The sequence below is a fragment of the Calidris pugnax genome, unplaced genomic scaffold (genome assembly GCF_001431845.1).
Source record: "Calidris pugnax isolate Ruff unplaced genomic scaffold, ASM143184v1 scaffold15, whole genome shotgun sequence".
NCBI classification, from domain to species: Eukaryota; Metazoa; Chordata; class Aves; order Charadriiformes; family Scolopacidae; genus Calidris; species Calidris pugnax.
In genome coordinates this window covers 9,538,966-9,563,456 of record NW_015090774.1, presented here as the reverse complement: position 1 = coordinate 9,563,456, position 24,491 = coordinate 9,538,966, and the positions used below count along the sequence as shown (strand labels likewise).

Sequence of the window (24,491 nt, the reverse complement as noted above, 5' to 3'; positions counted from 1 at the left end):
ACTTCTCTGTGCCTCAGAAGTGATAAATACCTGAATACCCACACTGTGGCCTTCTGTGTAATGCAGTTTTTTTAAAAAATTGGATGGGATCAGAATCTAATTGAATATACTACAAAGGTTATACAAAGCCAAACAGTGGCAAAAAACTGCTTTCTGACAAAACTGCATCACATTGTACTTCACTTATGTATACTGTATTATACTTAAAATTGTAATGTTTTCTGCAAGCACTTTGCAGGTAGAAAAATTCAGTTTCATTTTGCAAAGATAAAAAGATTTTCTAAATTCTGAATGAGCAGTCCCCTGCTCTCTCCAGTCAAGGTGAAAGGAATAATGGTCATAATAAAAATAAATACTGCCTACTTCATCCCAATTTTTTTTGGATAAAGACTGATATAGAATGCAGCCTTTAAACTCCATGGAAGGGGAGCAAGGCATAACTTGAAAATAAATTTTTAATTTGCAGAGCTAAACCAAGGAAACAACAAGCAATTGCTGTCGCTCTAGTTCTCACAATTTGTAAATAGCTTCTACTTCAATCTTGATATATGAATGTACAAAAATGTCATAGAATTCTATTTATGACACACAATTAAATGACACACATATTCAACTTCAGATCCCATTATAAAAATAAATAAATGGATAGACCCCATCTCTGACACCCTTCACATCAGCCTATCTGCACCTTTTAAGGGCAAAGCAGATTTCTACTCTAGGAATGGTGAAACCTCTTCCAGGCAAACACAGTAAAAAGTCCTTACTTCTAGGATGTAACAATTTCATGCGTTCATACAAAGTGACACAGCAATTAATACTCATTAGTATAAGATAAAGTTTTTGGCATATTTCACATACAAAAGGTTCACACTGGAAAACCTCCATTATGCTAAATGAGAACACAATGGTGGAAAAAATGAGATGCACTAATGAGAAAGAGATCCATAAAAAAAAAAAAAAACAAATAACACAAAAACTTCCCAAACTAAAAAAAAACAACCTGCACTAATGAGAAAGAGATCCATAAAAAAACCCCAAATAACAAAAAAACTCCCCAAACTAAAAAATAAATAAATAAATAAATAAACCCCAAACAAGAAAATGCACATAAAACCTTAACATAGTTATAATTTTTTCTACAAAACCTACCAGCTCCTCATATTTACATAAAAAGTTGTGCCTGGGTCATTTACATTACAAAGGCACATAAAATTCCAGCAGTTACCTTCATCCAAATCCACAAACTATATTTAGGATTTTGGAGGATGGTGAATGTAGCTGGTACTTAAATAATTCTCTATATTTGGACCAATGCTACAAAATTTAACGTATTAGGTGTCTATAATAAGTTCCACTAAACCCCAAACAAGAAAATGCACATAAAACTTTAAAATAGTTACAATTTTTTCTATAAAACCTACCAGCTCCTCATATTTACATAAAAAGTTGTGCCTGGGTCATTTACATTACAAAGGCACATAAAATTCCAGCAGTTACCTTCATCCAAATCCACAAACTATATTTAGGATTTTGGAGGACGGTGAATGTAGCTGGTACTTAAATAATTATCTATATTTGGACCAATGCTGCAAAATTTAGCATATTAGGTGTCTACTAATAAGTTCCATGTGTCTGCAAAATCTTCAGTGAAGATAAGGATCTGTGTACTATCTATCCCTATTCACCAACATATGTCAGGGCTGATTTGTTTTAGAAACCATTTTATTATTTCTGAGGGTACTGTTAAAGATGGTGGCTTATGTTCTGTTAAATGAAGGTCCTGGACCTTAAACATTAATTTAGCAAAACTTTAGAGCCCACTGGTGGAAGTGTATTACACTGCTTAAACTAACTGGTTTCCTGAAACAAGGAAAAATACAGTAAGATGTTGAGACCCTGAGTTGACATTTGCTGCAGCAAGTAACTTAACCCTTTTGAAAAGACAATGTTATTAAAACATATGGAAAAAAGCACTTTGGATATTTTTCATTTATATTATAGTAGCCTTAGAGGTCCTTTGACATTCTACACTGTGATTTAGATTTTGTTTCCATTTATCGATGTCTAGTGACAAACTTGTAATCCTTGTGTAGGTAGTATAATCAGGTACAATCATAACTTGGTTTCCCACCTTTGCCTAACTAAAAACACCATAAGTAATTCAGACTTAAAAATGCAGAAATACCTGTACTAATAATAGATTAATTAAATTTATCAGAAGTAAAGCAGCACATTACATTCATTACTTACAAGCAAAGGGCAAGGAGAAGCAACAGTTGGAACAATGCAGGACAGAAACAAAGCTGACATGAGTGTTTTCAGCCAAAGGAAAGCTGCCCAATATTGTCAAAATACTAAATTCTCTTATCTTTACTACAACCTAGAGTTTTAAAAGTCAGTTTTAAGAATTTTATGGGTATTTGTGTGCAACAAGAACTATCAGATCTGTATGGAAGTGTACAGACTAGCAGTAGAGAGAGGAATATATCATGTCAGTGCTCTCTCTGCATCCTATGATTTACTGTGCCAGCATCTTCCACCAACGCATGACATGATAAACATACGAAAGTTTAGACAGAACAGTGGCATGACCTACTGAAAAGTCATTACATTATGGAATATAAGGCACTGCAAAGCACCAATGCAAAGTGAGCCTTCTAGCAGTCTAAAAGTTTTTCTGTAGATACCCAAAAGAACTTAAAAGTATTTTAGTTAAATTGTACATCTGCATGGTCAGCTGAAAATACGTAGTTCAAGTTGACAGCACACAGTAAAGTTCTCCTGATACTTGCCAACCAGAATCTGTTACAAATAGTTCAAGAAAATCAAAGGGTGGGTAAACAAGTTTTACAGAAATTTATTACTTGATACAGGATGGAATTAACTAATATTTACAGTCATCCACAGAATTGAAAATGGCTTTCTTTTCACAGATTTTCAAAATAGCAGCTAGCATCCTGAAGTTTTACAGAAATTTATTACTTGATACAGAATAATTTTGTAGAAATTTTAAAAAGATATATAAATTTACATTCATCCACAGAATTGAAAATGGTTTTCTTTTCATAGATTTTCAAAATAGCAGCTAGCATCCTAACTATAGGAAAAATATCACTTCCCAGTCCCTGAAAATTATTTGTATGGGTAGTTTGCCTTAGATGTATTTTTTTCCTCTTCCCTTCTGCCCAAAAGCTAAGAAAAAGACTGAGGAAAAACAGAAGTTAAAAGAAAAACTATGACTTTCTGGTTTCTGTTATTGTTGCATTTTTAGAAGCATGCTTTATGGGTGATAAAAACAATGTTTTATAGAAAAGAAAGAAAGGAGAGGATGAGCCAAATGGGACTGTAATGTGGAGAGAGAATAAAAACAATACAGCAAGATAAAAGGAAATGAGCAAAGGAGCAGCAGCAGGGGAAAATAATGAGCCAGAACAAAAGCCCCACCACTAACAGAGTTTGCAAATATTCCCAACAGCAAGAGAAATTTGCAGACATGGCAACAAGAGATTTGAGAAAGGAAAACAGAAAAACCTGGGGCTTAGGAATGGAGTCCACCAACTAATTTCTTCCCTTGCTGCCTAAGAGAGTATAAAGAGCTCTTCAATCCAAGCATTTGGCACCTTCTTTTGGTAATATATTCCTCATATATATAATATCTGCCTAATTTGTTTCTTAACATAAACATGTTCAACAATGAACTATAATGATAGTGAACTACTGAAAAAGACCTATTAAAAAAATAATGAATATTGGATACTAGTTTTATCACTACTGTAGATGATGAGAAATAGATAAATTAAACTAATATCGTAAAGAGTAATTAAACTAAACCCATAATAGCACATATTCCTTTAAGAATGTTGTCAGGATAGAGAATCACAAGGAAAATAAACTCATAAAAAAAAGGTCTATCGACAATTATCAGTCTAAAGGTTAAGAAAATTCCTAACCTCCTTTGATAAACTGGGCACTTTAACCAGTAACACCACTCTACACTTGTTTTTCATTTTACCTTTTCTCTACTATAAGTCAGTCTCAGGAAAGAGCATTGAGATATGAAGTCTTTCGGAACACCCATGGATTGCTCTCTGTGGATATTTGTTGTAATGGGAAATATTAAAAAGTAAAGAAAATACTGGATGGATGTTGGTGCACTGTGATAGGTTCATAAAGGTTTTGTTTTCCTCCTTGTTCTCACTAGTTTTGCTTGTTCTGTCTTTCACACTGCTTGCCCATGTTATTTTATCAGTCACTCAAATCACATCCAGGATTTCCACAATAAGGAAGTTTTTAAAGGTTCTGCTATTTAAGTTACTGTTGAGTTACACCTGTACTGTTTTAAAGTTTTGAAAATTTACTTCTCTAGCAATACACTGTATGTACACAAATTTTATTCAAAATTCTGCAAGAGACTATTATTATTATTATTTTGCCAAGTAGTCTACTCCAAGAGATTAACTTGCCAGTGTTTGACAGATGATGCTTGTGAAATGTCTACCACAGAATTTGCAGCTCAAATTTGAAAGGTAAAGTCTACCTGTTGTTCAACTGCTATTTGGTTGACATCAAGCTTGCACACTCTTAAGTGCTGTACAGATTTAACAGAAAACACTATGAAGAATTCTGTTAACAAAGATGTGGCACATCACTTGATGGAAGATTTTCAGAATAGTAATACTAAAGGCAACGCTAATCCACTGCCAGTCCAAGGACAGAACTGCCTTCTAAAAAATATGCTATGTTTACTTTGGTCTTATTTATACAAAATTTGATTGGTACATTATTTTGAATGACAATAGTGGAAGACTGTATCCCAACAGAACACAGAGTAAATACTGGTTTCCATATTTTTAAAAATTAGGTCTTTTTACTGACATGAAAGATCATCATCTCCCTAATACATTGAACGCAGTCCTAGCTACACCCAAATGACCTTTAATCCAAACATCCAGAACTCCATACAACAGAAAAAGAATTTCATTCTTTTCCAATATTAATGCAACTTAACACAGTAACCCAATCGATTTATTGATTTTTCAGGCCAGCTTGCAAGCAAGACTCCAATTTTTGTGTAATTCATGAAGGCTAATTGTTCTGAGAATGTAATTAAAAAGTAGCAATAACACTTGTAAACCTTTTCTGAGTCTTCGACCATCTATCTGCCATACTCAATGCAATGCCCAGCTCCTGTAGCAAAAGAAGGTCTCCTGGCTTGAGGCACCAATGAAACCATTTCTCTCACTCCAAGGATGAATTCATAGTAGTCATCACCAACACCACAGGTCTCAGTGTATTTTGGAACAGAAGTTATGCTTTAAGTTTCACTAATTTCTTAATTTGCTCAATGTCTAAATTGACACATCTAATGAACCATTTTATAATACTCATCCCTCGCATATTAACAGATCTGTAAGTCCAGGGAAGCATTTTCCCAACATGAAAAACAATTACAAGATTATTAACATTAATCCCATTCAGGTTAGCTGTGGAGTTGTACTTTGCTTTTGCAACGGGTTTATGTGGCAAGGTGTTGGCAGCAGGAGGGCTGCAGGGTGGCTTCAGTGTCAAGAGATCAGGGCTGCCCCACGCCTGACACAGATGCTTTTGGGTGGCTCCGCAATGTCCACAATGACACGGCCATCAGTAAAGCTGGTGGCACCTCTGTGAAAATACATTTAGGAAAGGGCAAAACACCAAAAAGCAGAGGAGTGAAAAAAAAAAAAAAAAGAGTGAGAAAAGGCGCTGCAATCACCAAGGTCAATGAAGAAGAAGGAAGAGGAGGTGGTCCAGGCACTTAGAGCAGATATTCACACTACAGCCTGCAGAGAGCATTGCACCAGAGCAGTTGGATATATCCTGAAGGGACTGCAGCCCATGGAGAGTTTACGCTGGAGCATCTCCTGGGGCACAGTCACCCTCTCAGTTCCAGAACCCAATTAAAAAACAGGAAAGCACAAATGACACTTAACCTCATAGCCCTGCCTCCAGTTCACTGGGATGCCCTCATGTCCAGAGTCCCGTGATTAACACTATCTGTGGCTTCAGCTCATCTTATACTTAGTTTTGCCATTCAGAGAGCTTCTCATATAGAAATAATGTGCTCACTTTTGTCCAGTTACCACAATGATTAAACATTCCTGGATTTATTTTGCTATGCACATATATGAATCAGTTTTTGGTAGGCAACTAGCCTGGTAGCTACTGTTTCTCTAGTAACAATCTTGCAGCATCAGGGAACAGTTCCACAAACCTTCAAAAAAAAATTGCAACACTAGGAGTATGAGTAGACACATGACAATGTCTGAAGAGCCAACTGTTCATCATTAGTCTCAGGATTTATATTCATGTTCTGCAATTACGCGAGTTTTTTCAGGGTACCTAGATGATTACAAAACATACAGAATCTTGAAAGATGACTCCACTGGAGCCAGATAGTAACACTGGCCTGGTCCTTTAGCAAACTTCTAACTAGCAAAACTTGTCTTTTCTGTAATAATTTGGCAATTTCTTAGAGGTTCTCTTGAAGAATTTCAGAGCAATTTCTTAGAGGTTCTCTTGAAGAATTTTTTCATAACCTGACAGGGTTCCTGTAGTAGATTTTTATCTGCATTAGTCTTTTCTCCTCAATCATTTAACAGACTGGAAGATCAAATATAGATGTACACAGATGCACAAATATATATTCACACAGACACTTTTTAATACTTGCACATTTGGAAGCTCATAACTCTGGCATGTGCACTTAAAATTGTTTCTCATATTTAAGGTATGGAGATCCTACTGCTACTATCATCTATTCCTCGCACACAGTTGTGCTTTCCTCATTCTTCACTTAAAGCATAATGTTATGTCAGTAAAGGTGTTGGTATTTCTGTGCAAATATTTGATAGTAAGCATGCACCATTACACAATATAGCTCAAGCTCCCCTGTTTTAGTATCAAATGCAAAGCTATGACTTAATTTCATCATGATAGTTAACATTAACAGCACCACCAAATTTTTCCTGGATGTTTTTAGATGAATAAAAATCTCCCTGAAAGTAATGAAGCTGGCACTAAATATAAAATTGTAATATGGTATCTAACTCGTGTGCTTTCAACTTCAGCATGATTTAGTATATGCACACACAAAAATATATCTTCACAAGTTTTTTTGCGGTGCATTTGCTAGTAACCAAACAGAACATTTTTTTCCTTTTATTGCTGGTATCCAGTAGATTCTGTTTTCAATTTAATGCCGTTTTGTACACTACAAAAGAAATGTATTACTATTCCCCAAATCTCATTTATAATCCTTTCTCGTCATGTGCCTTCTTGCTGTTTTATCATTAGTGTTAATATTCTGTTGACTCTTAAGAAGTAGAAACTTCCATTACTAAAAAAGAATAAATTAATACTAAGAAATCACTGTATTGAAATGAACGCAGAGTACACAGCCTGGATATAGTTCTCACAGCACTTCTATTGAGAAAGTAGCAGTAATAGGTCAGGGATAGAAATGGCATGTTCTGTTTCTATTATTGGTATAACATAGGTCATATATTACATGCTAACTTTTTCCTCCTAAGTTCTCTCAGCTTTAACACTTATATAAATGTGTAAAGCATACTGAACAGTTTAAAATATAATAGTGTACATATACCTAAAATACACTTGTTAACACTGGGTAAATCCAGCTCTAGAAGAGAATCCACTGATGTCCTAATTAAGAACAACAAAACTTCCAACCCTTTCACCATGCACACAGTATCTATGCCCACAAACAGCCTCAATGATTATGTTTCGAATTATTTTAGAGACCTGTTATAAATACTGAAAAGCTATAGGAATTCTTCAATGGCTCCAAATGAGGAACGGTAGAATAACTCATAATGCCAGTATTCACACTGTTCTGCATGTTTCCATATTGAAATTGCTTCTGAAGATTAAGGTTAAAAAAAACCCCAACACTGACAAATGAAAAAAACTCCCTTCAATTCAAGCAGGCTATAACCTTTCTGCCTCTATCCCACCCCAGGATTTTCAAGACGCGTCTGTGTCTCTGACTGCTTATAACTTTAATCACCCTTGTTCCTGCTAACCTCTCAACGCTTACCACAGAATATTTGCTCTAGCTGTAACATTTTTGCACCTGTGTTAATTTTAAATCCAGTGATTCAATTTCTACATTGTCCCCTCTTATGTTGTATCAAACAGCATTGCACTCACACATTCAGAAGTCCCTGGAGGAAAGCGCAGAAAGCAGCCCCAGGTTATCTGGTATCACTTGCAAAGCATCAAATGCAGAAAGAACGACCTGTGCTAGTTAAAGTAACAAACCTCTGCACTTGTTAAATGTCATTGCTCAGAATGAGAGCAAAGTATTTTGCCAATACCCTTATACCATTGTATCCTCGTTAATATGGTGTTGCCATTGCTTGTAACAAGACACAGGCTTTGGATCAAGCTAACATTGGCATCAAGATTTGTCTGGTCTGCCTGGATATTTGTTTTGGATCTTAAGAGCAGTTATCTAATGATCAGGTTACTATTACCTTTTTTGCATTAGCTGTTGTTCAGCTTTTCACAGTTGGACGGTGTAACACCTTGTATTGGGCATACATGGAAAGGTTTTGATAGCAAGGGAGGGTACAGGGGTGGCTTTATCAGCTATATGTTCATATCTTACAGTAACAAGCATTAGCTGTTGTTCAGCTTTTCACAGTTGGACAGTGTAACACCTCGTATCGGGCATACTTGGCAAGGTTTTGGTAGCAAGGGAGGGTACAGGGGTGGCTTTGTCAGCTATATGTTCATATCTTACAAATATCAGTAACAAGTGCTTACTCAGTGAAGAATGATCTTCCAATAACAAGGAATCCAAATAATTAGAGGCACTGGATGGCACCAGAGGCCCCAGTACTATGAACTCAGCAATTGTTTGATGGTTACCCACCACCAAAGGAAAGAAACCTCTGGAGTGTGGTAAAACCAGTTGTACAGGTAACAGAGGTGTCATGTGAACTTGAAATCAATGATGAAGAGCAAGGTGTACAACATGTAAACAAACATATCAGAGAGATACTAACTGGATTCCAGAATGAGGAGAAAGAAATCATCAACGTTAACATCAGGCCCCTGCCAAGGAGTTGTGATAGCAGATTTACTCTAGTGCTACCACTCCCACAACTGACCTGAAGCCATTGACCTTCAAATCATCAGGGGCTGAGCAAGAAAGGGGTGGGCACTAAGGAACTTTATCTATGTTTAATTTTTGACTGTTTGAACTAGACGTGCTCCTATCCCTGTAACTGGAATAATTATTGAAAAAGAAAATCTTTGATCAGATTGTTAGGACTTTAATTAGACTAACACTAAATTCTTGTCTATGCATATAAGTGTGTGTTGCCCACGCTGATTGTGTCTCCTTGACGTCTGAATAGTACTTGTCAATCATGATTTTTTTCCAGACCATTCAAATGCTACATGAGCAAAGCCAAACCTGAGTAATTTATTATTGGCACATAATGTTTTTTAAAGTTATAGAAAAGCAGAAGTAAAACAAAGAAATTGCAAAAAAAGGTAGTGGAAATGATGAGCAATTTCCTGAGGAAGTTAAAATCCCAGGAAGTTTACGCTTTTTACCCCCAAAGGGCCATGATCAGTTTTGCACTGAAATTACAGCTGCTAGCAACACCTCTATCAAGCGACAGGTTTAGAAATACACTAGCCGTTTGAGTATTTTCAGTATTCTTTCACCGACTTAGGAGGAACAGGTAAAAAAGCTTGTTCATCCAGGAAGTGAAAATAGTTTTTCTTCTCACTGGAATCTTGAAGACATTGTTTTTTTCTTCCATTCTTCTTCCCCATCTTCTTCCATTGACTTACACAGCTTTTTCACAACCATCTCCATTCCCAATATGTATTTCTTTGAGCAAAATACCGATCTCTCTGGCAAAGCATCACAATGAAAAATGTTCTCTCTGTCCTGTTCCAGATAACAATATCCTACAAGGACTGAAAATATTACCATAATAAAGATGGTGATGAAAAGAGAAAAGCATGACAGACAGTAAGAGGTAGACGTTTCTATGCTCCCCAATGATTACAAAAGACGGAAGAAAGGCAACAGATAAAGTCCAACAAGGAAGATGAAGTTCAAAAGGATAATAAGCACATGCTCATTTGCATCATTTCTTCAAATTATGTATCTGCTACTTAATTGTTTTTTCAAGATACTTCCAACAAATACAGTAAGAAATATGCAATTCTATACGCAAGGAAGTTTCAAGAAGCCTGACCAAAAGGGTGAGAGAGGATGCTGAAGATAGCTGCTATGAACAAAAAAAATACGGTTGATATAAGATTGATAAACAGTAACACCACGTTAAGTGGTACAGAACCAGCCAACACAATGCAACATCACCTGTGAAGAAGGCTCATTCACTTTAAAGACTTGCATGAATATTTAGTTAATTGCTTTCATTTTCAGTTCAGATCCATTTAAGAATACCCGGTGAAATGTAATTTTTAAATGAGAGTAGTACATCCCCTGTTTGAAGTTAAAGCCACAGGTGCTAAGCAGTTGCTCCAGTTGGATAACTGTTCTTATTATATACTATGAGGCCTGATTAAAATGGCTTAGTAACAAGATTCAAGTCTCATCTCCTGTTAGTAAGGAAAGGTATTAGCAGGAAAGGTTTAAGAATACTGCTGGCACAAGCACCTTCTTACCTTACCTGGTAAGGGTGGGTGTAGAGTACGTCCTCGAGTGAATGAAGCCAGTTCTGGGTAAGGGAACATTGAAGAACTAACAGTGGTGACAGGGCTTGTGGTGAACTCTCCAGTTTACTTCTGATTTCTTGTTTAATAAAGTCATAAACCAGGAATCACTTTCCCCCCCCTTCCCTCCTTTGGACAACAACAGCTACCCACTCAAGTATCACAATCACATCCAGCAAACACAATAGCTACTTTGCTCACATTGATGCTGTCTTAGCAATGTCTCTTAAAGCTGAAGTACTCAGAAAATAAGATTAAAAAGTTAAAGTTATTATTCTAATGGATTAAAAAAAAATCAGAGTGTATGTTTTTAGGATCAGCTCTTCTATTTCCTGGGATAAAGGTGGGTAAATTCTGACCTTGTTAAAGCTTACCAAATCCCCTGCAGAAATGTCTCTTGAACCACACATAAGAATTACACACATCATTATGAACATTCCTCAAATAGACCACATACAGAAAGGTGCTGAACCTGTATTCACAATTGGCACAGAAGTATTATTACTGGAAGACAGAAAATACAGGTTTTAGAAGTAATATTATCCTTAGGTTTCCAGGTCTTGAAGACGTATTTTTTCAGTCTCAGAAACAAGCATCAATGAAGGATTTTCTTACTTGTAGTGAATCACTAATGGATGATTAAATGCAAAAAAGGGTAAGAATAACTGAATTTTATTTCAGACAATAACTCTGTTATAGCTTAGTAATAATTTATTCATAGATATACTTAATAATGAAGATATTATTGCCCCAAAAAGTGATGTTTGATAATACAAATATAACTTTAAGTAGTAGAATTTTGCCAGTAATGGTAACTTGCAGCTCATTTCATATACAGCATTTAATTAAATCCATAAGTGCAGACTGTCCAGATGTTGTTTTTTTAATTTAATAATGATGGCACCAATGAGATGCTGATAGGTTTGTAAACTAAGCCTTCAGAACATGAAGAATTCCACAGGGCCTTAAAAAAAAAAGAAGAAAAAAAAAAAAGAAAAGAAAAAAGAAATGAAATCTTAAAAGATGCATGGTTTGATGACAACACAAAGTTAAATGAAAAATGATCATTTATGCTGTATGCAGTCATGCAGGCAGCATGTAATAATAAAGCTTCTTGCACACCAACACAACCTAACACGGAATTAAGTGACTACACATAGAAAACCAGAAATATGACTTGTCAGCTTGTGCATGACACGGTTCTAGTTAGAAAACAGTTATGTACAACAGATGCCATGTTTGTACAGGAAAAAGGTCACCAGAATGAGCTAGTTTATGCTAATAGAGGGAATCAACATGCAGCATGCACACAATATGAAAACATTTCCACGTTATGATAAAACTCTGTAAGTAGACCCTTCTGCATTAAAAAACATTAATTCTAAATAAATTAATATGACAGAAACCGTACATGTTGCTTTACAATAGAGTGGTTATCCATGCCTCATTTCTGTATTTTGCTTGTTGACCTTTTCTTCAAGGCGAATCCAAGTTTTTATCATTTTAAAGAAAATATACTCAAAGCCCATTGCAAAACATTGCTATGTTTGAGATCTTCTGACTTACTGAATTCACTTTACTGAATTCTCATTTCATTCTTTTGAAAAAAATTCAAAAGATTTCATTGCTGCTTATCTATTCCCAAACCATTCTCTGGCCTTACTCTGACACTGCTAGTATTCAGCATAATGCATGAACAGTCAGCAAGGTATAATCTAGTGGGAAAAGTATGGCTTTTTAATTCCTATGAAATAAAAGCTATTGAAAGGTCTTGTTTGTGAGTGTCCTACTTCTTTCTATCCTTAGCATAACAGGTCAGAATGGATGTAGTAAAAACATATTATTAATTCTAGGATAACTGCTCATTTAATTAATACTTATAGATGTCGCGAACTGCCCTCTAGCATCTTTATGATAGAGACAATGTAGGTATAACGTGCTGAAAATATCTACTGCAATAACATTTTGCTAAGTCATACTCACTTATAAGTACTACACAGACATTAGAGTAAAAATAAGAAATGAGACAAAAGTTATAGATGGATATGCTTAAGTGAAAAGTTATACTTCTGGAGAACTCTAAGGACAATACAGTGATGGAGCTAAAGCAGAAAAAGTGGGAAAAGCATTACCTTCAAAAAAAGAATTTCTAGGATGAATAAATAGTAATAACTGAACGCCCTCATTTCCTTTTTCCCCTTGTTCTCTCCGCCACACCAATACATCTAAGCAAAAATTAGTAATGATGTCTGGTCAATATTTCTAAGTACCTCGTACTTTATGGCACTTTAAAAGTAAGATAGCAACAGCATAACTGCAGATACAAAGACAGAAGAAAAGATAGAAGATGTTTATGATAGAGAAATGTAGAATAAGCAGAAAGATGGAAAACTTAACAGGCAAGAAAAACATTGCACTGTTATTGCAGAGTACATTACAGGAAAACAATATTTTTAAAGATACAGAGACTACAGTGTTGTATTGAGTTCTGGTCTATGAGGAAACTCAGGTATTGTGTCATCAAGCCACACATTACTACAAATATTTAAACAGCACACAGTTTATTTCTACAAGCAGCCAGAAGCCAGCTTGCATTCCACAAATCAAAACTGAAGATCATTCATACTAATTGAGCACCACTACAGAATGTAAATTTTACTGATCTCTGTAGGAGATCCTAAAACACACACAGATTTTGAAACAGTATTTTGAAATTGTATACTAAAAAAAGGAAAATGGGTGTGAGAAGAAGAGAAAATGATTGCTAGAAGAAGTTGTGGGAAAGCAATTAGCATGCCAAGAACAACTTGGATACCCAGATAAGAATAGGTACACAGAAGTACAAGCAAAGCAAAGACTGAAAGGGTTAATGGTTGATTTGATTTCTAAAGGTATGTATTTTTTAAAAAATAATTTTGCATTAGAGAAAGGTATATTATGCACGAGTTTGAAATATTTCACTGAATATGTTAGAAAGCAAACTCAAAGACAAAATAAGAAATAAATGGAGAAAAATAATCTAGTAGTAACATAGAATAGAAGGTGGACATCAGTCTCCAAGGAAGCAGGGGTGGAGCAGAAGCCAGATGTATTTTCTATTTGAGGTGGCAAAATGCTACTCAATTCACACTGTGACTAAGTATGTAATACTGCAGGCAGGAATATATTTAGATTAAACCGGAAAGTTCAAGAAAGTACTCTATTTCCCTGCCTTTTTAGAGTAGAGGACACAATGCAACAGGTCCCTCACGGCATTCATAAACCATGCTGGCTGGCTGTCAGGAAGGATGAAGAGCGCAGAAGGGAGGTAGAGGGAAACAGTTAGAGCATCCACCTCCGAGTCTTCCCTTCCCTTCTAGTGAAACAGGTGCTCTGCAGAAAGCAGTGCCCAGGCCTTGAGAGGGAAACAGGCATGGTGTCCAAGGTGATGTACAGCAAACTACAAAACAAATACCCTGTAAACGTATTACTATGAATACCTGTTCATTTTAATATCGCATAGTAGTACAGTTGTTTAGAGTCAGTGCCTGCTTGTGCATCACCCAGCACCATTGTAAACATGGTGATCACTGAGGAAAGGTAATTTTTGTTTGCAGCTATGCAAATCAAACAGTAAGCAGACTGGGAGCAAGACCAAACAAGTTTGTTGTCTGAGACTCTAGAAGCGTAATATAAAATGTAAGGGACAACTAAAGTGGAAGGTATTCTCATTAAATGGGGAAGGAGCTAAGGACCAGTCCAAAACCTGTTTACATCAGCTTCACTATCAGTATGAAAGAAAAGGAACAAACAGAATAGCAGTTCTGACCTGTGAAACCTATAATACCAGCAAAAGGCAGACACAGACAAGACATCGTAGAAATCGTGCTAACTATTAGGAATTTCTACTTTGTGTAGAATAAAACTAAGTACAAGCTGCTTTCATCCAAAGACTGACAAAGATTGACAAAGCTGTGCTGAATTGGATGTCTTCTGGTGACAGAAACAAAGAATTCTACTGTTACTGTTGAATTCTGTTTTTAAGACACATTCTAATGAAAACTCACTAGCAGTGTACGTGCTGCAGAGTGTTTGCGTGATGCCTGCGTGACACTTTGGACTGTCTATTTAGCTTGTGGCCATTACTAGGGTTGTATCACTTAACACAATCTTGTAATCAGCTGTGATGCTAGTTGACTGTATCTATTCATCTTCCAGTCCCTTTTAGAAACCTGATCAACATGGAAGAAATTATTCTCTTAATAAAATAATGCTTTGCAAATAATAGAAGGTGAAGGAGGTTAAATTGGCACTGATTATTTAAGCACATTAATAATTTATTATTTAGCAGTCTCCCGCATCAATCTGTTGCGCACATGGCTCTTTCTGCAAGATTCCCAACATGTTTTAAATGATTCTCAGTACACATATTGGAAAACAGAATAAATTTAGGACTATCATAAAGTGAGATCCCTCGACATTCTGCAGTAGAAAGCAATTAGCTCTCTAAGAAACCTGGATTACTTTCTAATGTCTGCCCTTCAATACAGACAAGCAGCTGGCTTGATACTTTACTTTCAATTTAGTCAAGTAGCAAAGTGGTCATGTTAATCACTTAAGGAAACTGTAGTGTTCCTCATCATGGAAGACCTTTTTCCTCCTTATCAAAACTTATTCTAAACTTTGTGTTTTAATTCTATAATTAAGTTTTGCATTAAATCGTTTTAATACAGAAAAGAGATTAAGCAGTGTGCTTTCCAGTTCAAACAGTTCTTAATGAGCAACATTATCTTTATGGCTACAGACTAATACGGCATTCTGAAATTTCAGTTGAAAAATCTCAGTGTGCTGCATGGGAGAAAACAGGAATCTATCAGAAGTACTATCCAACAATTTACAGGTATTGTAGGAGACTGCATGATCCAAACTTTGATGGTCATCTTGATAGGCAGAATCTGACTGTATATCCACTAACATAAAATACACCATATTAACTTCCATTCTCATAACCTCTCAAATACTTACTCCACTCAGTCAACACTGTTCAAGCTTTTTCAGAGCAGCTCCACAGAGACAAGAACATTTCTTCCCTTTGAAACATTGCATTTCTTTCTTCACCCATTCTTTCCTAAATATAAACTAGCCTCTAGCCTTTTTTCATTTCTGTACACCCTATGGACGAAAGGATTCATTCCTCATCTAAGTCAAAGTTAGAACTTCCATTTACTTTTAACGATGCATCTAAATGAACTCCAAGGCTAAAGAATAGTCTCTCAACTACTAGAGGCATTGTTCAGAAGTCAAAAAAACCAGAGCATTGGTTTGTTTTGGAGGCTAACCTGTCTCCAGAGGTCCCTTCCAACCCCTGTGATTCTGTGATTAAGTTTATACAGTGAAACAAATGAATACAAAAGATTATAAAACAAACTATTCACAGAAGAACTAACATAGATTTCTGAAATACTACATTCTGAAGTGTATATAAATATTTGTACAACACTGATGAAATAATGCTACGCAAATTCCTGATAATACTTTTATCCAAGAATCATTAGCTTCTAAAGTTGCATTAAAAAGAAATTAAACAGGTGACTGTTTTTTTAAATGGAATTACAGTTGCAAATCTGTAGTGATGATGGAATGAACTTAAATTTTCTGCTTACCTGTTAAACTAGGTATCTTAGGTATTCAATATACGCTATTCTCAGAACGTGTGACTAATGGGGTGAAAATTATATCTTGCACTCTCCAATCTATTCTGTGTTTTTCTATTTCATCTAATTTCACATTAGTACCATATTCTTGTAGTGATACAACTTATGCAAAGCCTGAATAAAATGATGTACAGATACTTCTTTCCATGGTTACAACTTGCTCTTTGAGATCTCACATAAAAGCAAAGAATACAAATGTAATTCCCACTTGGCTTCAACAGAAACACAGTTGAACCTATCATTACCTGTAATAGCTATCCTTTGAAGAAAAGCTGCACCATCTAATAAATAAGTGACCAAAAGTTTTTAACCTTATTATGAAAAGTGCTAACATTATTTATTTGCACATTCTTTTTTACTGAATTCCCTTCATGGTGATCATAGTAAGCATGTCTTACTCCTGGAAATCAGTTCATCTTTCTCTGTAATCAACTCCTTATAACGCAATTTTCCCAAGTTATCTGTACAAGATAAATGCAAATGGACGTGTTGTTCCATACAAAACCACTGCATATTTCCTTTTGTTCTTGCATTGCACTGCTCTATATAAGAAAACATGCAATTGCAACCATGTAGAGGCGTTTTACCAAGAAATGTTGAAAAATACGTTCCACTAATGGTGAAGAGAATGCTGCTAAACAAAAGTATCATTTTTAAAAATAAAAAGATATTGTTATATATACTCAGATTTCAGCCAGAAAACTGTATCTGTTAGGGGGAGTGGCTTCTAATTTCATTGCAGAATTGGCTTTACTGAGAGAAGCCCTTCCCCCCAAACTCCAAGGGAACACAGACTGCAGAAAAAAAATAATAAATAAAATCCATGCATCATGACATACCACATGTTTGATTTGGAAGAGAACAACCAAAAGGATAAAGACATCTTTTTAAAAGAAAAAAAAACAACAACAACCAACAAGAACCCCATAAACCAACCCTACAAATTGCTTATTCTCATTTTTAGTGGAAGATTTTTATTTAACTTCTAAAATGCAATAAAGTAGCTACTAAAGATAATTAGTCCCAGAAGAAAAAGGATATAGCATTGCAACATACAAAAATGTTTTCAAGTATTTTTGAATATTATGGCAATTTCACCATTAATATATACCTCACAATTTCAGTAAATTCCAGCAGACATTATTCGACAGACATAGCAGAACATAGGGGTTCATATTTGGCAATCCACAAACAAGAAATTAGTACAGATAGGTACACTGAAGAAAAAAACAAAACAAAACAACCCTCAAGTGTTGAGTAATACGTATAAAAATAATAATTATAACTACATTTTTGTGCAAAGTATTTTACATTAAAAAAAAAAAAGAAAAGTTAGTACTTCTGGTTTGGATCAGCTTAAAACAGCCTGAAAAAAACACCAAAAGGTAGTTTGCTTCAAGAGCTTTTCAGATTAAAATGTGAAATTTTTATGTTTCTATCTTCAGAAGACCATCCAAAGAGTCAGAAGACAAAACTTTAATCCACCACTGATACAAAACAAAGTGAGAGGACAGTTTCAAAACCTTATTTAAATCCAATGTTCTTTCTATAAATTTGAAGCAGCATATTGATACAAAACAATGCAGAACCCCAGCCTTAGTTTGCAGAACAGTCTTTGGTAAGAAATACTTTTTCAAATCACAGAATAGAACTGAGCTAAATATTCTACATTGTGGCATTCTGAGTAAAAGATTATTAAAGAAGGCTCATATAAATGAGTGAATCTTTTACACGTATTCAAACAATGTCTCACAGACAAAAACTGGAAAAAAAAAATTTCTACAGTTAAGGAATCTTCACTGACTATGTTGTTGCATGAGAATACACTCACCTTCCAGCAGAAATTCTGACAGATGCTCTTTAGGAAATAGAACCTTAACGTCACTTGGCAAAATTGTATTTATTTCAGTATCTTTCAAAATTTGAATATTGTTGCGACAGCATATGGTGATTATAAACATAACAACCTCATTAAGTTGTCAATAAGTGTGTAAATGAATACTGAAAAAAAAATTAGAATCCACTAATACATAACCTCCACATTCACTTATGCTAATTCTCAGCTCTTTGTAAAGCATAAAATTAATAGGGCATTGGCATGCTGGCGGGTAGTTGTAATTATCTTCTCATGTTTCACAAAGTATTTGAAAATCATTGAAGAGCAAAGGATGAATGGCGTTCCAGTAAATCCCCCTAAATCAATGCATGGACACAACAGCAGCACAGGCAAACAGGTCTGACAGAAGTCTGAACACCCACAAAGATGACAAAAAAATACTGTTCGATAAAGCTACTTACATCATGTCCTACAAGTTCTGTCTGTGTGGATTTATCTGCTTGGGAAACAAGAGCCTTCTGAAAGCACTGAGCCTTTTCCTGTAAAACAAAATAATGTATCACAGGTTAAGTCATATTTTTCCTCACTGGATTTTGCAGCTGCAAATATTCAGGTAAGTTCAAAACTCATGTATAGACAGCTGTTCAGAAACGGATTTATTATGGTACTATTCTTACTGGGAGGTTGATTTCATTATGGTTATTTTCCTTTATCAACTTATATTTTTCTTAAACAGACAGTGGACTCAGATCATACAACTATGTGGTCGAGCTGGGCCCACTAGAAGGACGTCACAGAAGCACGATGCAAAGCAACCTTCTTCTAGAGCACAAAGGTACAAAGCACTGGACAGCAGTAGTGACTCTTGCAAACACCAGGACCATCTCAACAACAAAGAAACCATTTTTTTTAAGAAACATTAAGGAACATGCCAACTCCATCGCATATCACAACGCTAAGATGGCTTTCCCCTTGCCCAAAGCAAACATGTTAGCAAAGCCCAAGCATTCCTTGGTTATTGTACTGATTTCCGCTTTTCCCATTCTTGTCCCTCTTTAGCTCAAACATTTTTGGAAGTGTGGTGTGAATCTCTGGGACAGGCTTGAGCAAAGAAGTCTGGTTGCTTTGACACAATTATGCTTCATTAAAAAAATACGCTTTATTTTGATACTTTGAATCTCATCACTGATTGGAAATGTTGATCCTCATCAAGCCCTTACATACACTATGTTTTTTTTCTAGGAGAAACTACACGATGAAGCAATTGTAAATACGTGGGATAAAGCAGGAAGGGGAAGGCTCCATGACTACAGAACACGAAGTCCTCAACTGCAGTGATTTATGTTTTCCTTTCTACCAATTTGGTTTTATTTTTCAGCTATATCCATACAAAATACTTATCTTTGACTCAAATTCCTCAAGACCTGTAAAAGTATGTTTTAGTGTTACTGACAGGTATGTATTACAGTAAAACAGATTTTGTGTAAATTGAATTTCAGGTTAATTGAATCTCAAGATGAACGAGTTTCATTTTTTACTGGAATAAAGACATAGAAACATTATTATTTTCAGCTACTGTCTCAGTGTGTTTTCCTTTATAAGTATCTCTTCTACATATTTTAAAAATCAACTGCTATTAATTTCAAGCCAAGATGCACATCACCATGTTAAATGAATTTTGGCCAAAAGCATGTAAACAGTAGGAAGAAGACAACACCTAAATGAGTCTATCTCCAATATTTCAATTCTTCAAATAAGGAGGGGGATGGATCCAGACCAACCACTACACAGTTATGAGACAACTTGCACTCAAAATTGCTGATGTACCTACTGAATTAAAACCGAATGCATGGAAAGGTAATTTCATTTCTGACAGAAAAGCTTCATCTTCTCAAGGGTTGAATTTACTAGTCCACTGCCCACAGCATTTTTATGTATTTAGAAAACAGACATTGTTATAGATCTGCTTTCTTAGACAGAAACAATTATGTTTTACTGCTCAGAAGCTCAGTGAATTTTCTAGTTACAAACCCAACATTCACAGAGAATGAATGTTCAACTAACATTATTGTTGGAAAAATCAGTATTAAACTGTGTATCTGATCAAATTTAACATAGGCATACTTTTTCTGTGGATTCACAAATACATATTTTGAAGTAACTGGGAAAAAAACCAAACAAACAACTGAAGAAATCAAAACTTTCATGAAGGCAACCAATTAATTGGGAAAGCTAGGAAGGCTGGAACAAGCAATTCATTTATGTGAGCTGCTCATTTAACTGTGTATATGCAGTGAGATCCATTTTCAACACATCCAAGTTCTGACCCCACATTATTATCAGAAGCAGAAGTTAAAGACGTCCATGTTAACTAATAATATCTTCTCTTTACAAAAAAGTACTTTCAATTGTGTTGATGTGAAACAACCTTCATAATCTGAATTATTTTCAAAATTATTAACTATAATAAGAAAACAGTGTATTTTATCTTATTTTCAGTGATGCAGCAAAAGTCTGCAACAAGTTTCAAATCACAGAGATAAATATGTTCCATGTGGAAATGTAGACAACTTATGGTTTGTTACAAACCAGCATCCTCCTGGAAAAGGCTACTTACACCTAATAGTCATTCAGCCTGATCTCAGTTATATATTCCTAAATTACACTGCTTTATTTCTAGAATTCTTCTTGCCAGAGTAAAGTAGCTGTTCCAAAAGACATACTTTTGTTTATGAAATAATTTTAGTAATATTAAAGGTATTAGATATAAAAACCCTCTATAAAATGTTCTTTCCAATATTAAAACATTCAGTTCAAATGTAATTTTGTGTTACATTGACTATATTAACAGACAGACTTTATAATGAAGTAATGTGACAAAATGCTGGGAAAAAAATTGTTATACTGTGTTGTGAATTTTAGATCTATAAAATATAGCGTAATATACAAAGCAAGCTAATGCAAAACTTCAGTGTAACTATTTCTGTAAAAGTGTTGCAGATCTTCACACAAAAATACATATAAAACCTACTTTACACATACCAAAATAAAAAGAACAAATGTGTAAACTGACACTTGCTTTCACTAGGTAATAAACTATTGTAAATATTTGGCAACATTTGCTAGACATTTACAACACTGCTTTTGGCAGTAGGTTTACTGTTCCTATCCATGTACAGCACAACAGGGAGGTCCTGTTCTCCAAAGAACAAAGACTGCTTGCAGGAGATTTGCACATTTGCCCAAATACTTCCTTTTCAAAAATCTTACTAAGAAATTCTTTAAAAGATTCTTTTAAAAATTATGTCCAGGTATCAATTAATTTTGCTTTTTTTATTACCTGCTGTTTGGTGTGTCTGAGGCTGCACAATTACTTTGGTCTTTGGCATTAGAATAAACAACAACCCAGTAGCGCTGCAATGAATGCACCAAGCGAGAGGTAGTCTGACAAGGTAGGCAATTCTTTTTATTCACTTTTTAAAAAGCCAATACAACTGAGAAAGACTAACAAACTTCCAGGTGCCCAGGTACTAGAAAAGGACTTTTGGAACTAAAAAACTGTCCCTTTTTCTCCATTATAACAATTCAGCCAAATAAAGATCTTTACAAGCCAACTAGCATGCTTGAACATCAATTCATAACAAATAAATTGTTTTGAACATTATTCTCCTATAGCAGCCTTCAATTGCCATCACATCATTAGTCTGAGACAGTTACTATTACAAAGTAACATTTTAAAGCGATCTGTCAAGTTCTGAAACTTCGTGGAGACCTTCCTACTATTTAAAAACACCAGCTATTTTCTTTCAGAGGTTTCCTAGTGCAATTGAATAATTAGTATTTTTTTCCATATGTGACCGAGTCTTCATATTGTTAAATGCATACGCTGTACCATACCACCTTCTCCCCAAATACCCAAAAGCTTCCCAAAGCTTTTTCAGAAGTCTATGTTGAAATGTAAGGATTTTGAAAAACTCAAAACACTGTACAAAACTCAAAACACAAAGTTGTTTCCTTAATGCCCCCGTTTTTCTTTTGAGATATTTCATAGAATCACAGAATATTAAGTAGTCCCATCATCCTGCTTTCCACCCTCTCATTGTGTGTATCTGAGGGGAGTCAGCTCCACTTTCCCTACAAAATATTAGGCAGTAAAAAGACTGCAACTAGATCCTTCCTTATCCTTCTTATCAGGGTAACCAAAGCAGATGCCTTTGCCTTTCTCTGCAATGTCAGGTGCTCTGGCCCCCTAAGGATCTTAGTGGTCCAGAGAAAGGAACCTCTTTAAAGACAAAGAAAGGACTGAATCATTTATTTTGACATATTTTTAGGATCAGACACACAGAGTACTTCCAGACGACTTTTTAAAAATAGAGTATAAATGAACATTTTTTCTTACTCTTCTATGTGTTGCCATTCCCTCTTATTAAAATAAATAGCTTTAAGAGTACACTTGCAAGGTGACAGGGATAAAAGCATGAAAAATTCTTATTAGGAAAAAGGCAAGAATAGCTGTTGGCAATTTTAACGTCAGATAACTCATAGAAACATTGCCAGCAACTTTCATTGCAACCCCTCTCTCTCACATATGTGTGTGCGTGTGAGAGTGTGTGTGCTGGGGAGAGAAAGAGATGGAAACTATATGGTAAGACATTTTCTCCATCATTTGCTTTTGCTTAATTTACTGAGATTACTAACGGAAATATTTCAACAGCCCTAATGAAAAGCATTAGACCATGATCAATAAAGCTATTCCTTCACATGGGAATAAGTTCACATGTAGTTTGTATCTCAAACTACCCCTAGTACATAACTGTCATTATTTATAGTTATTATTTTATTATTATGCTTGTAATAAGTCACCAAGAGGTGCTGAAACAGAAAGATAACAGGCATCAGCTGATCACATGCATGCAAAAACATTACAGATAAAATAGTGTTTTGTCTTTACAGCTGAAAGACAGCACTGGACAAAAAGTGGAGTCAGTTGCTACCAGATTATTTATATTTAGGGAGTCAGTATAGGTTAATACATCTTGAAACATGACTGGCTTTTTACAGCGCTCCCTCTTTGAACAGAAGTACCTTAAAACAATTTCCATAGCTTTGACTGTAGACAGGTCAAAGTTATTTTTGTGACTGTTCTCTTATCCAATCCTATCAGTGACAGCATGGTGACCACTTGTGGTGCTTTGTTTAATTGCAAATTCCAAAAAGAAAATGCTTAAAAATTACCATGAATGGTCATACTAAATCAAACAGCAAAACTTACTGTTCCAGCGGTTTGGGAGAAATCAGAAGTCTCTTAACCAGTATAGTTGTGGCTTTCACCACTACAGAATCTATTTTGTCTAGTTGATAACATATTAAAGATTTTTTTTTTTAACTAGCAGCTGTTCCACCTTTATTCTTAGTTAGTTTAAAAAAAGTCTCACATCTTAACTGTTTGCATTCAAATCTCTTCGTACTCAAACTACTCAACCTCTGTCTCCTGTCTCCTACAGTCTACACAAATTACCATATGATTTTATGAAGATCAATCTGTTTTATTTGGGTTTTCTCTTGGCATACTTCCAAAATGGCCTACAATTGCGAGCATCAGCACTGCAGTCAGATTTACAACTTACATGTGACTGTTTCCCTTGCTTCAGGAATTTACCCTCCTGTGAATAACAACTTATGTGTGCCTCAGAGCTCATGGAGAAAAGCCTTTTTTCAGAAGACTTATAAAAATGCAAAGTCTTTTAATTCTGATGTGCTTTGGGATTAAACTTAATCAACAGCAGCAGTTAGGCAGTGAGAGCAAAGGGATAACAAGTAGCACAAAAAACTGCTCTCCAACATTTATTCTATCCAATTTGCTGGCTACAATAAGCTACAGAATTGACTATATGACAGCTGTTTCCATAGAAATTGAGTCCCAATTGGTTTGAGTCTCCATTTGGGAAGAAAACGTTAACATATACAGCATAGATTTAGTGATCAGCTGTGGTACAGCTGAATCACATCACACTTGAAACCCAGCAAAAAGCCCAGCTGTCTCTCGAGCACAGGATAAGAAAGCAGCTACAGCATGGTCCAACACTCAACACAAAGTTCCAAGAACTAAGGTGCTAAAAAGCCACAACAAATTTCGAGGCATTACTCTGGAGTCACAGTGGTGAATGGGTATGATCATCCCCAAGGGGACTATCTCATCA

General features: G+C 35.4%; 1 protein-coding gene across 2 annotated transcripts in view; it reads right to left on the bottom strand.

Moving 5' to 3' along the window:
* The window catches only part of CCSER1 (coiled-coil serine rich protein 1), a 690,045-nt gene that overhangs the window by 233,813 nt on the left and 431,741 nt on the right, over positions 1 to 24,491 (bottom strand). For both annotated transcript variants that reach the window (XM_014943378.1, XM_014943384.1), the window contains one exon: positions 18,753 to 18,830. In XM_014943378.1, coding sequence (XP_014798864.1) covers positions 18,753 to 18,830 — 78 coding nt within the window. The remainder of the gene's footprint in view (positions 1 to 18,752; positions 18,831 to 24,491) is intronic.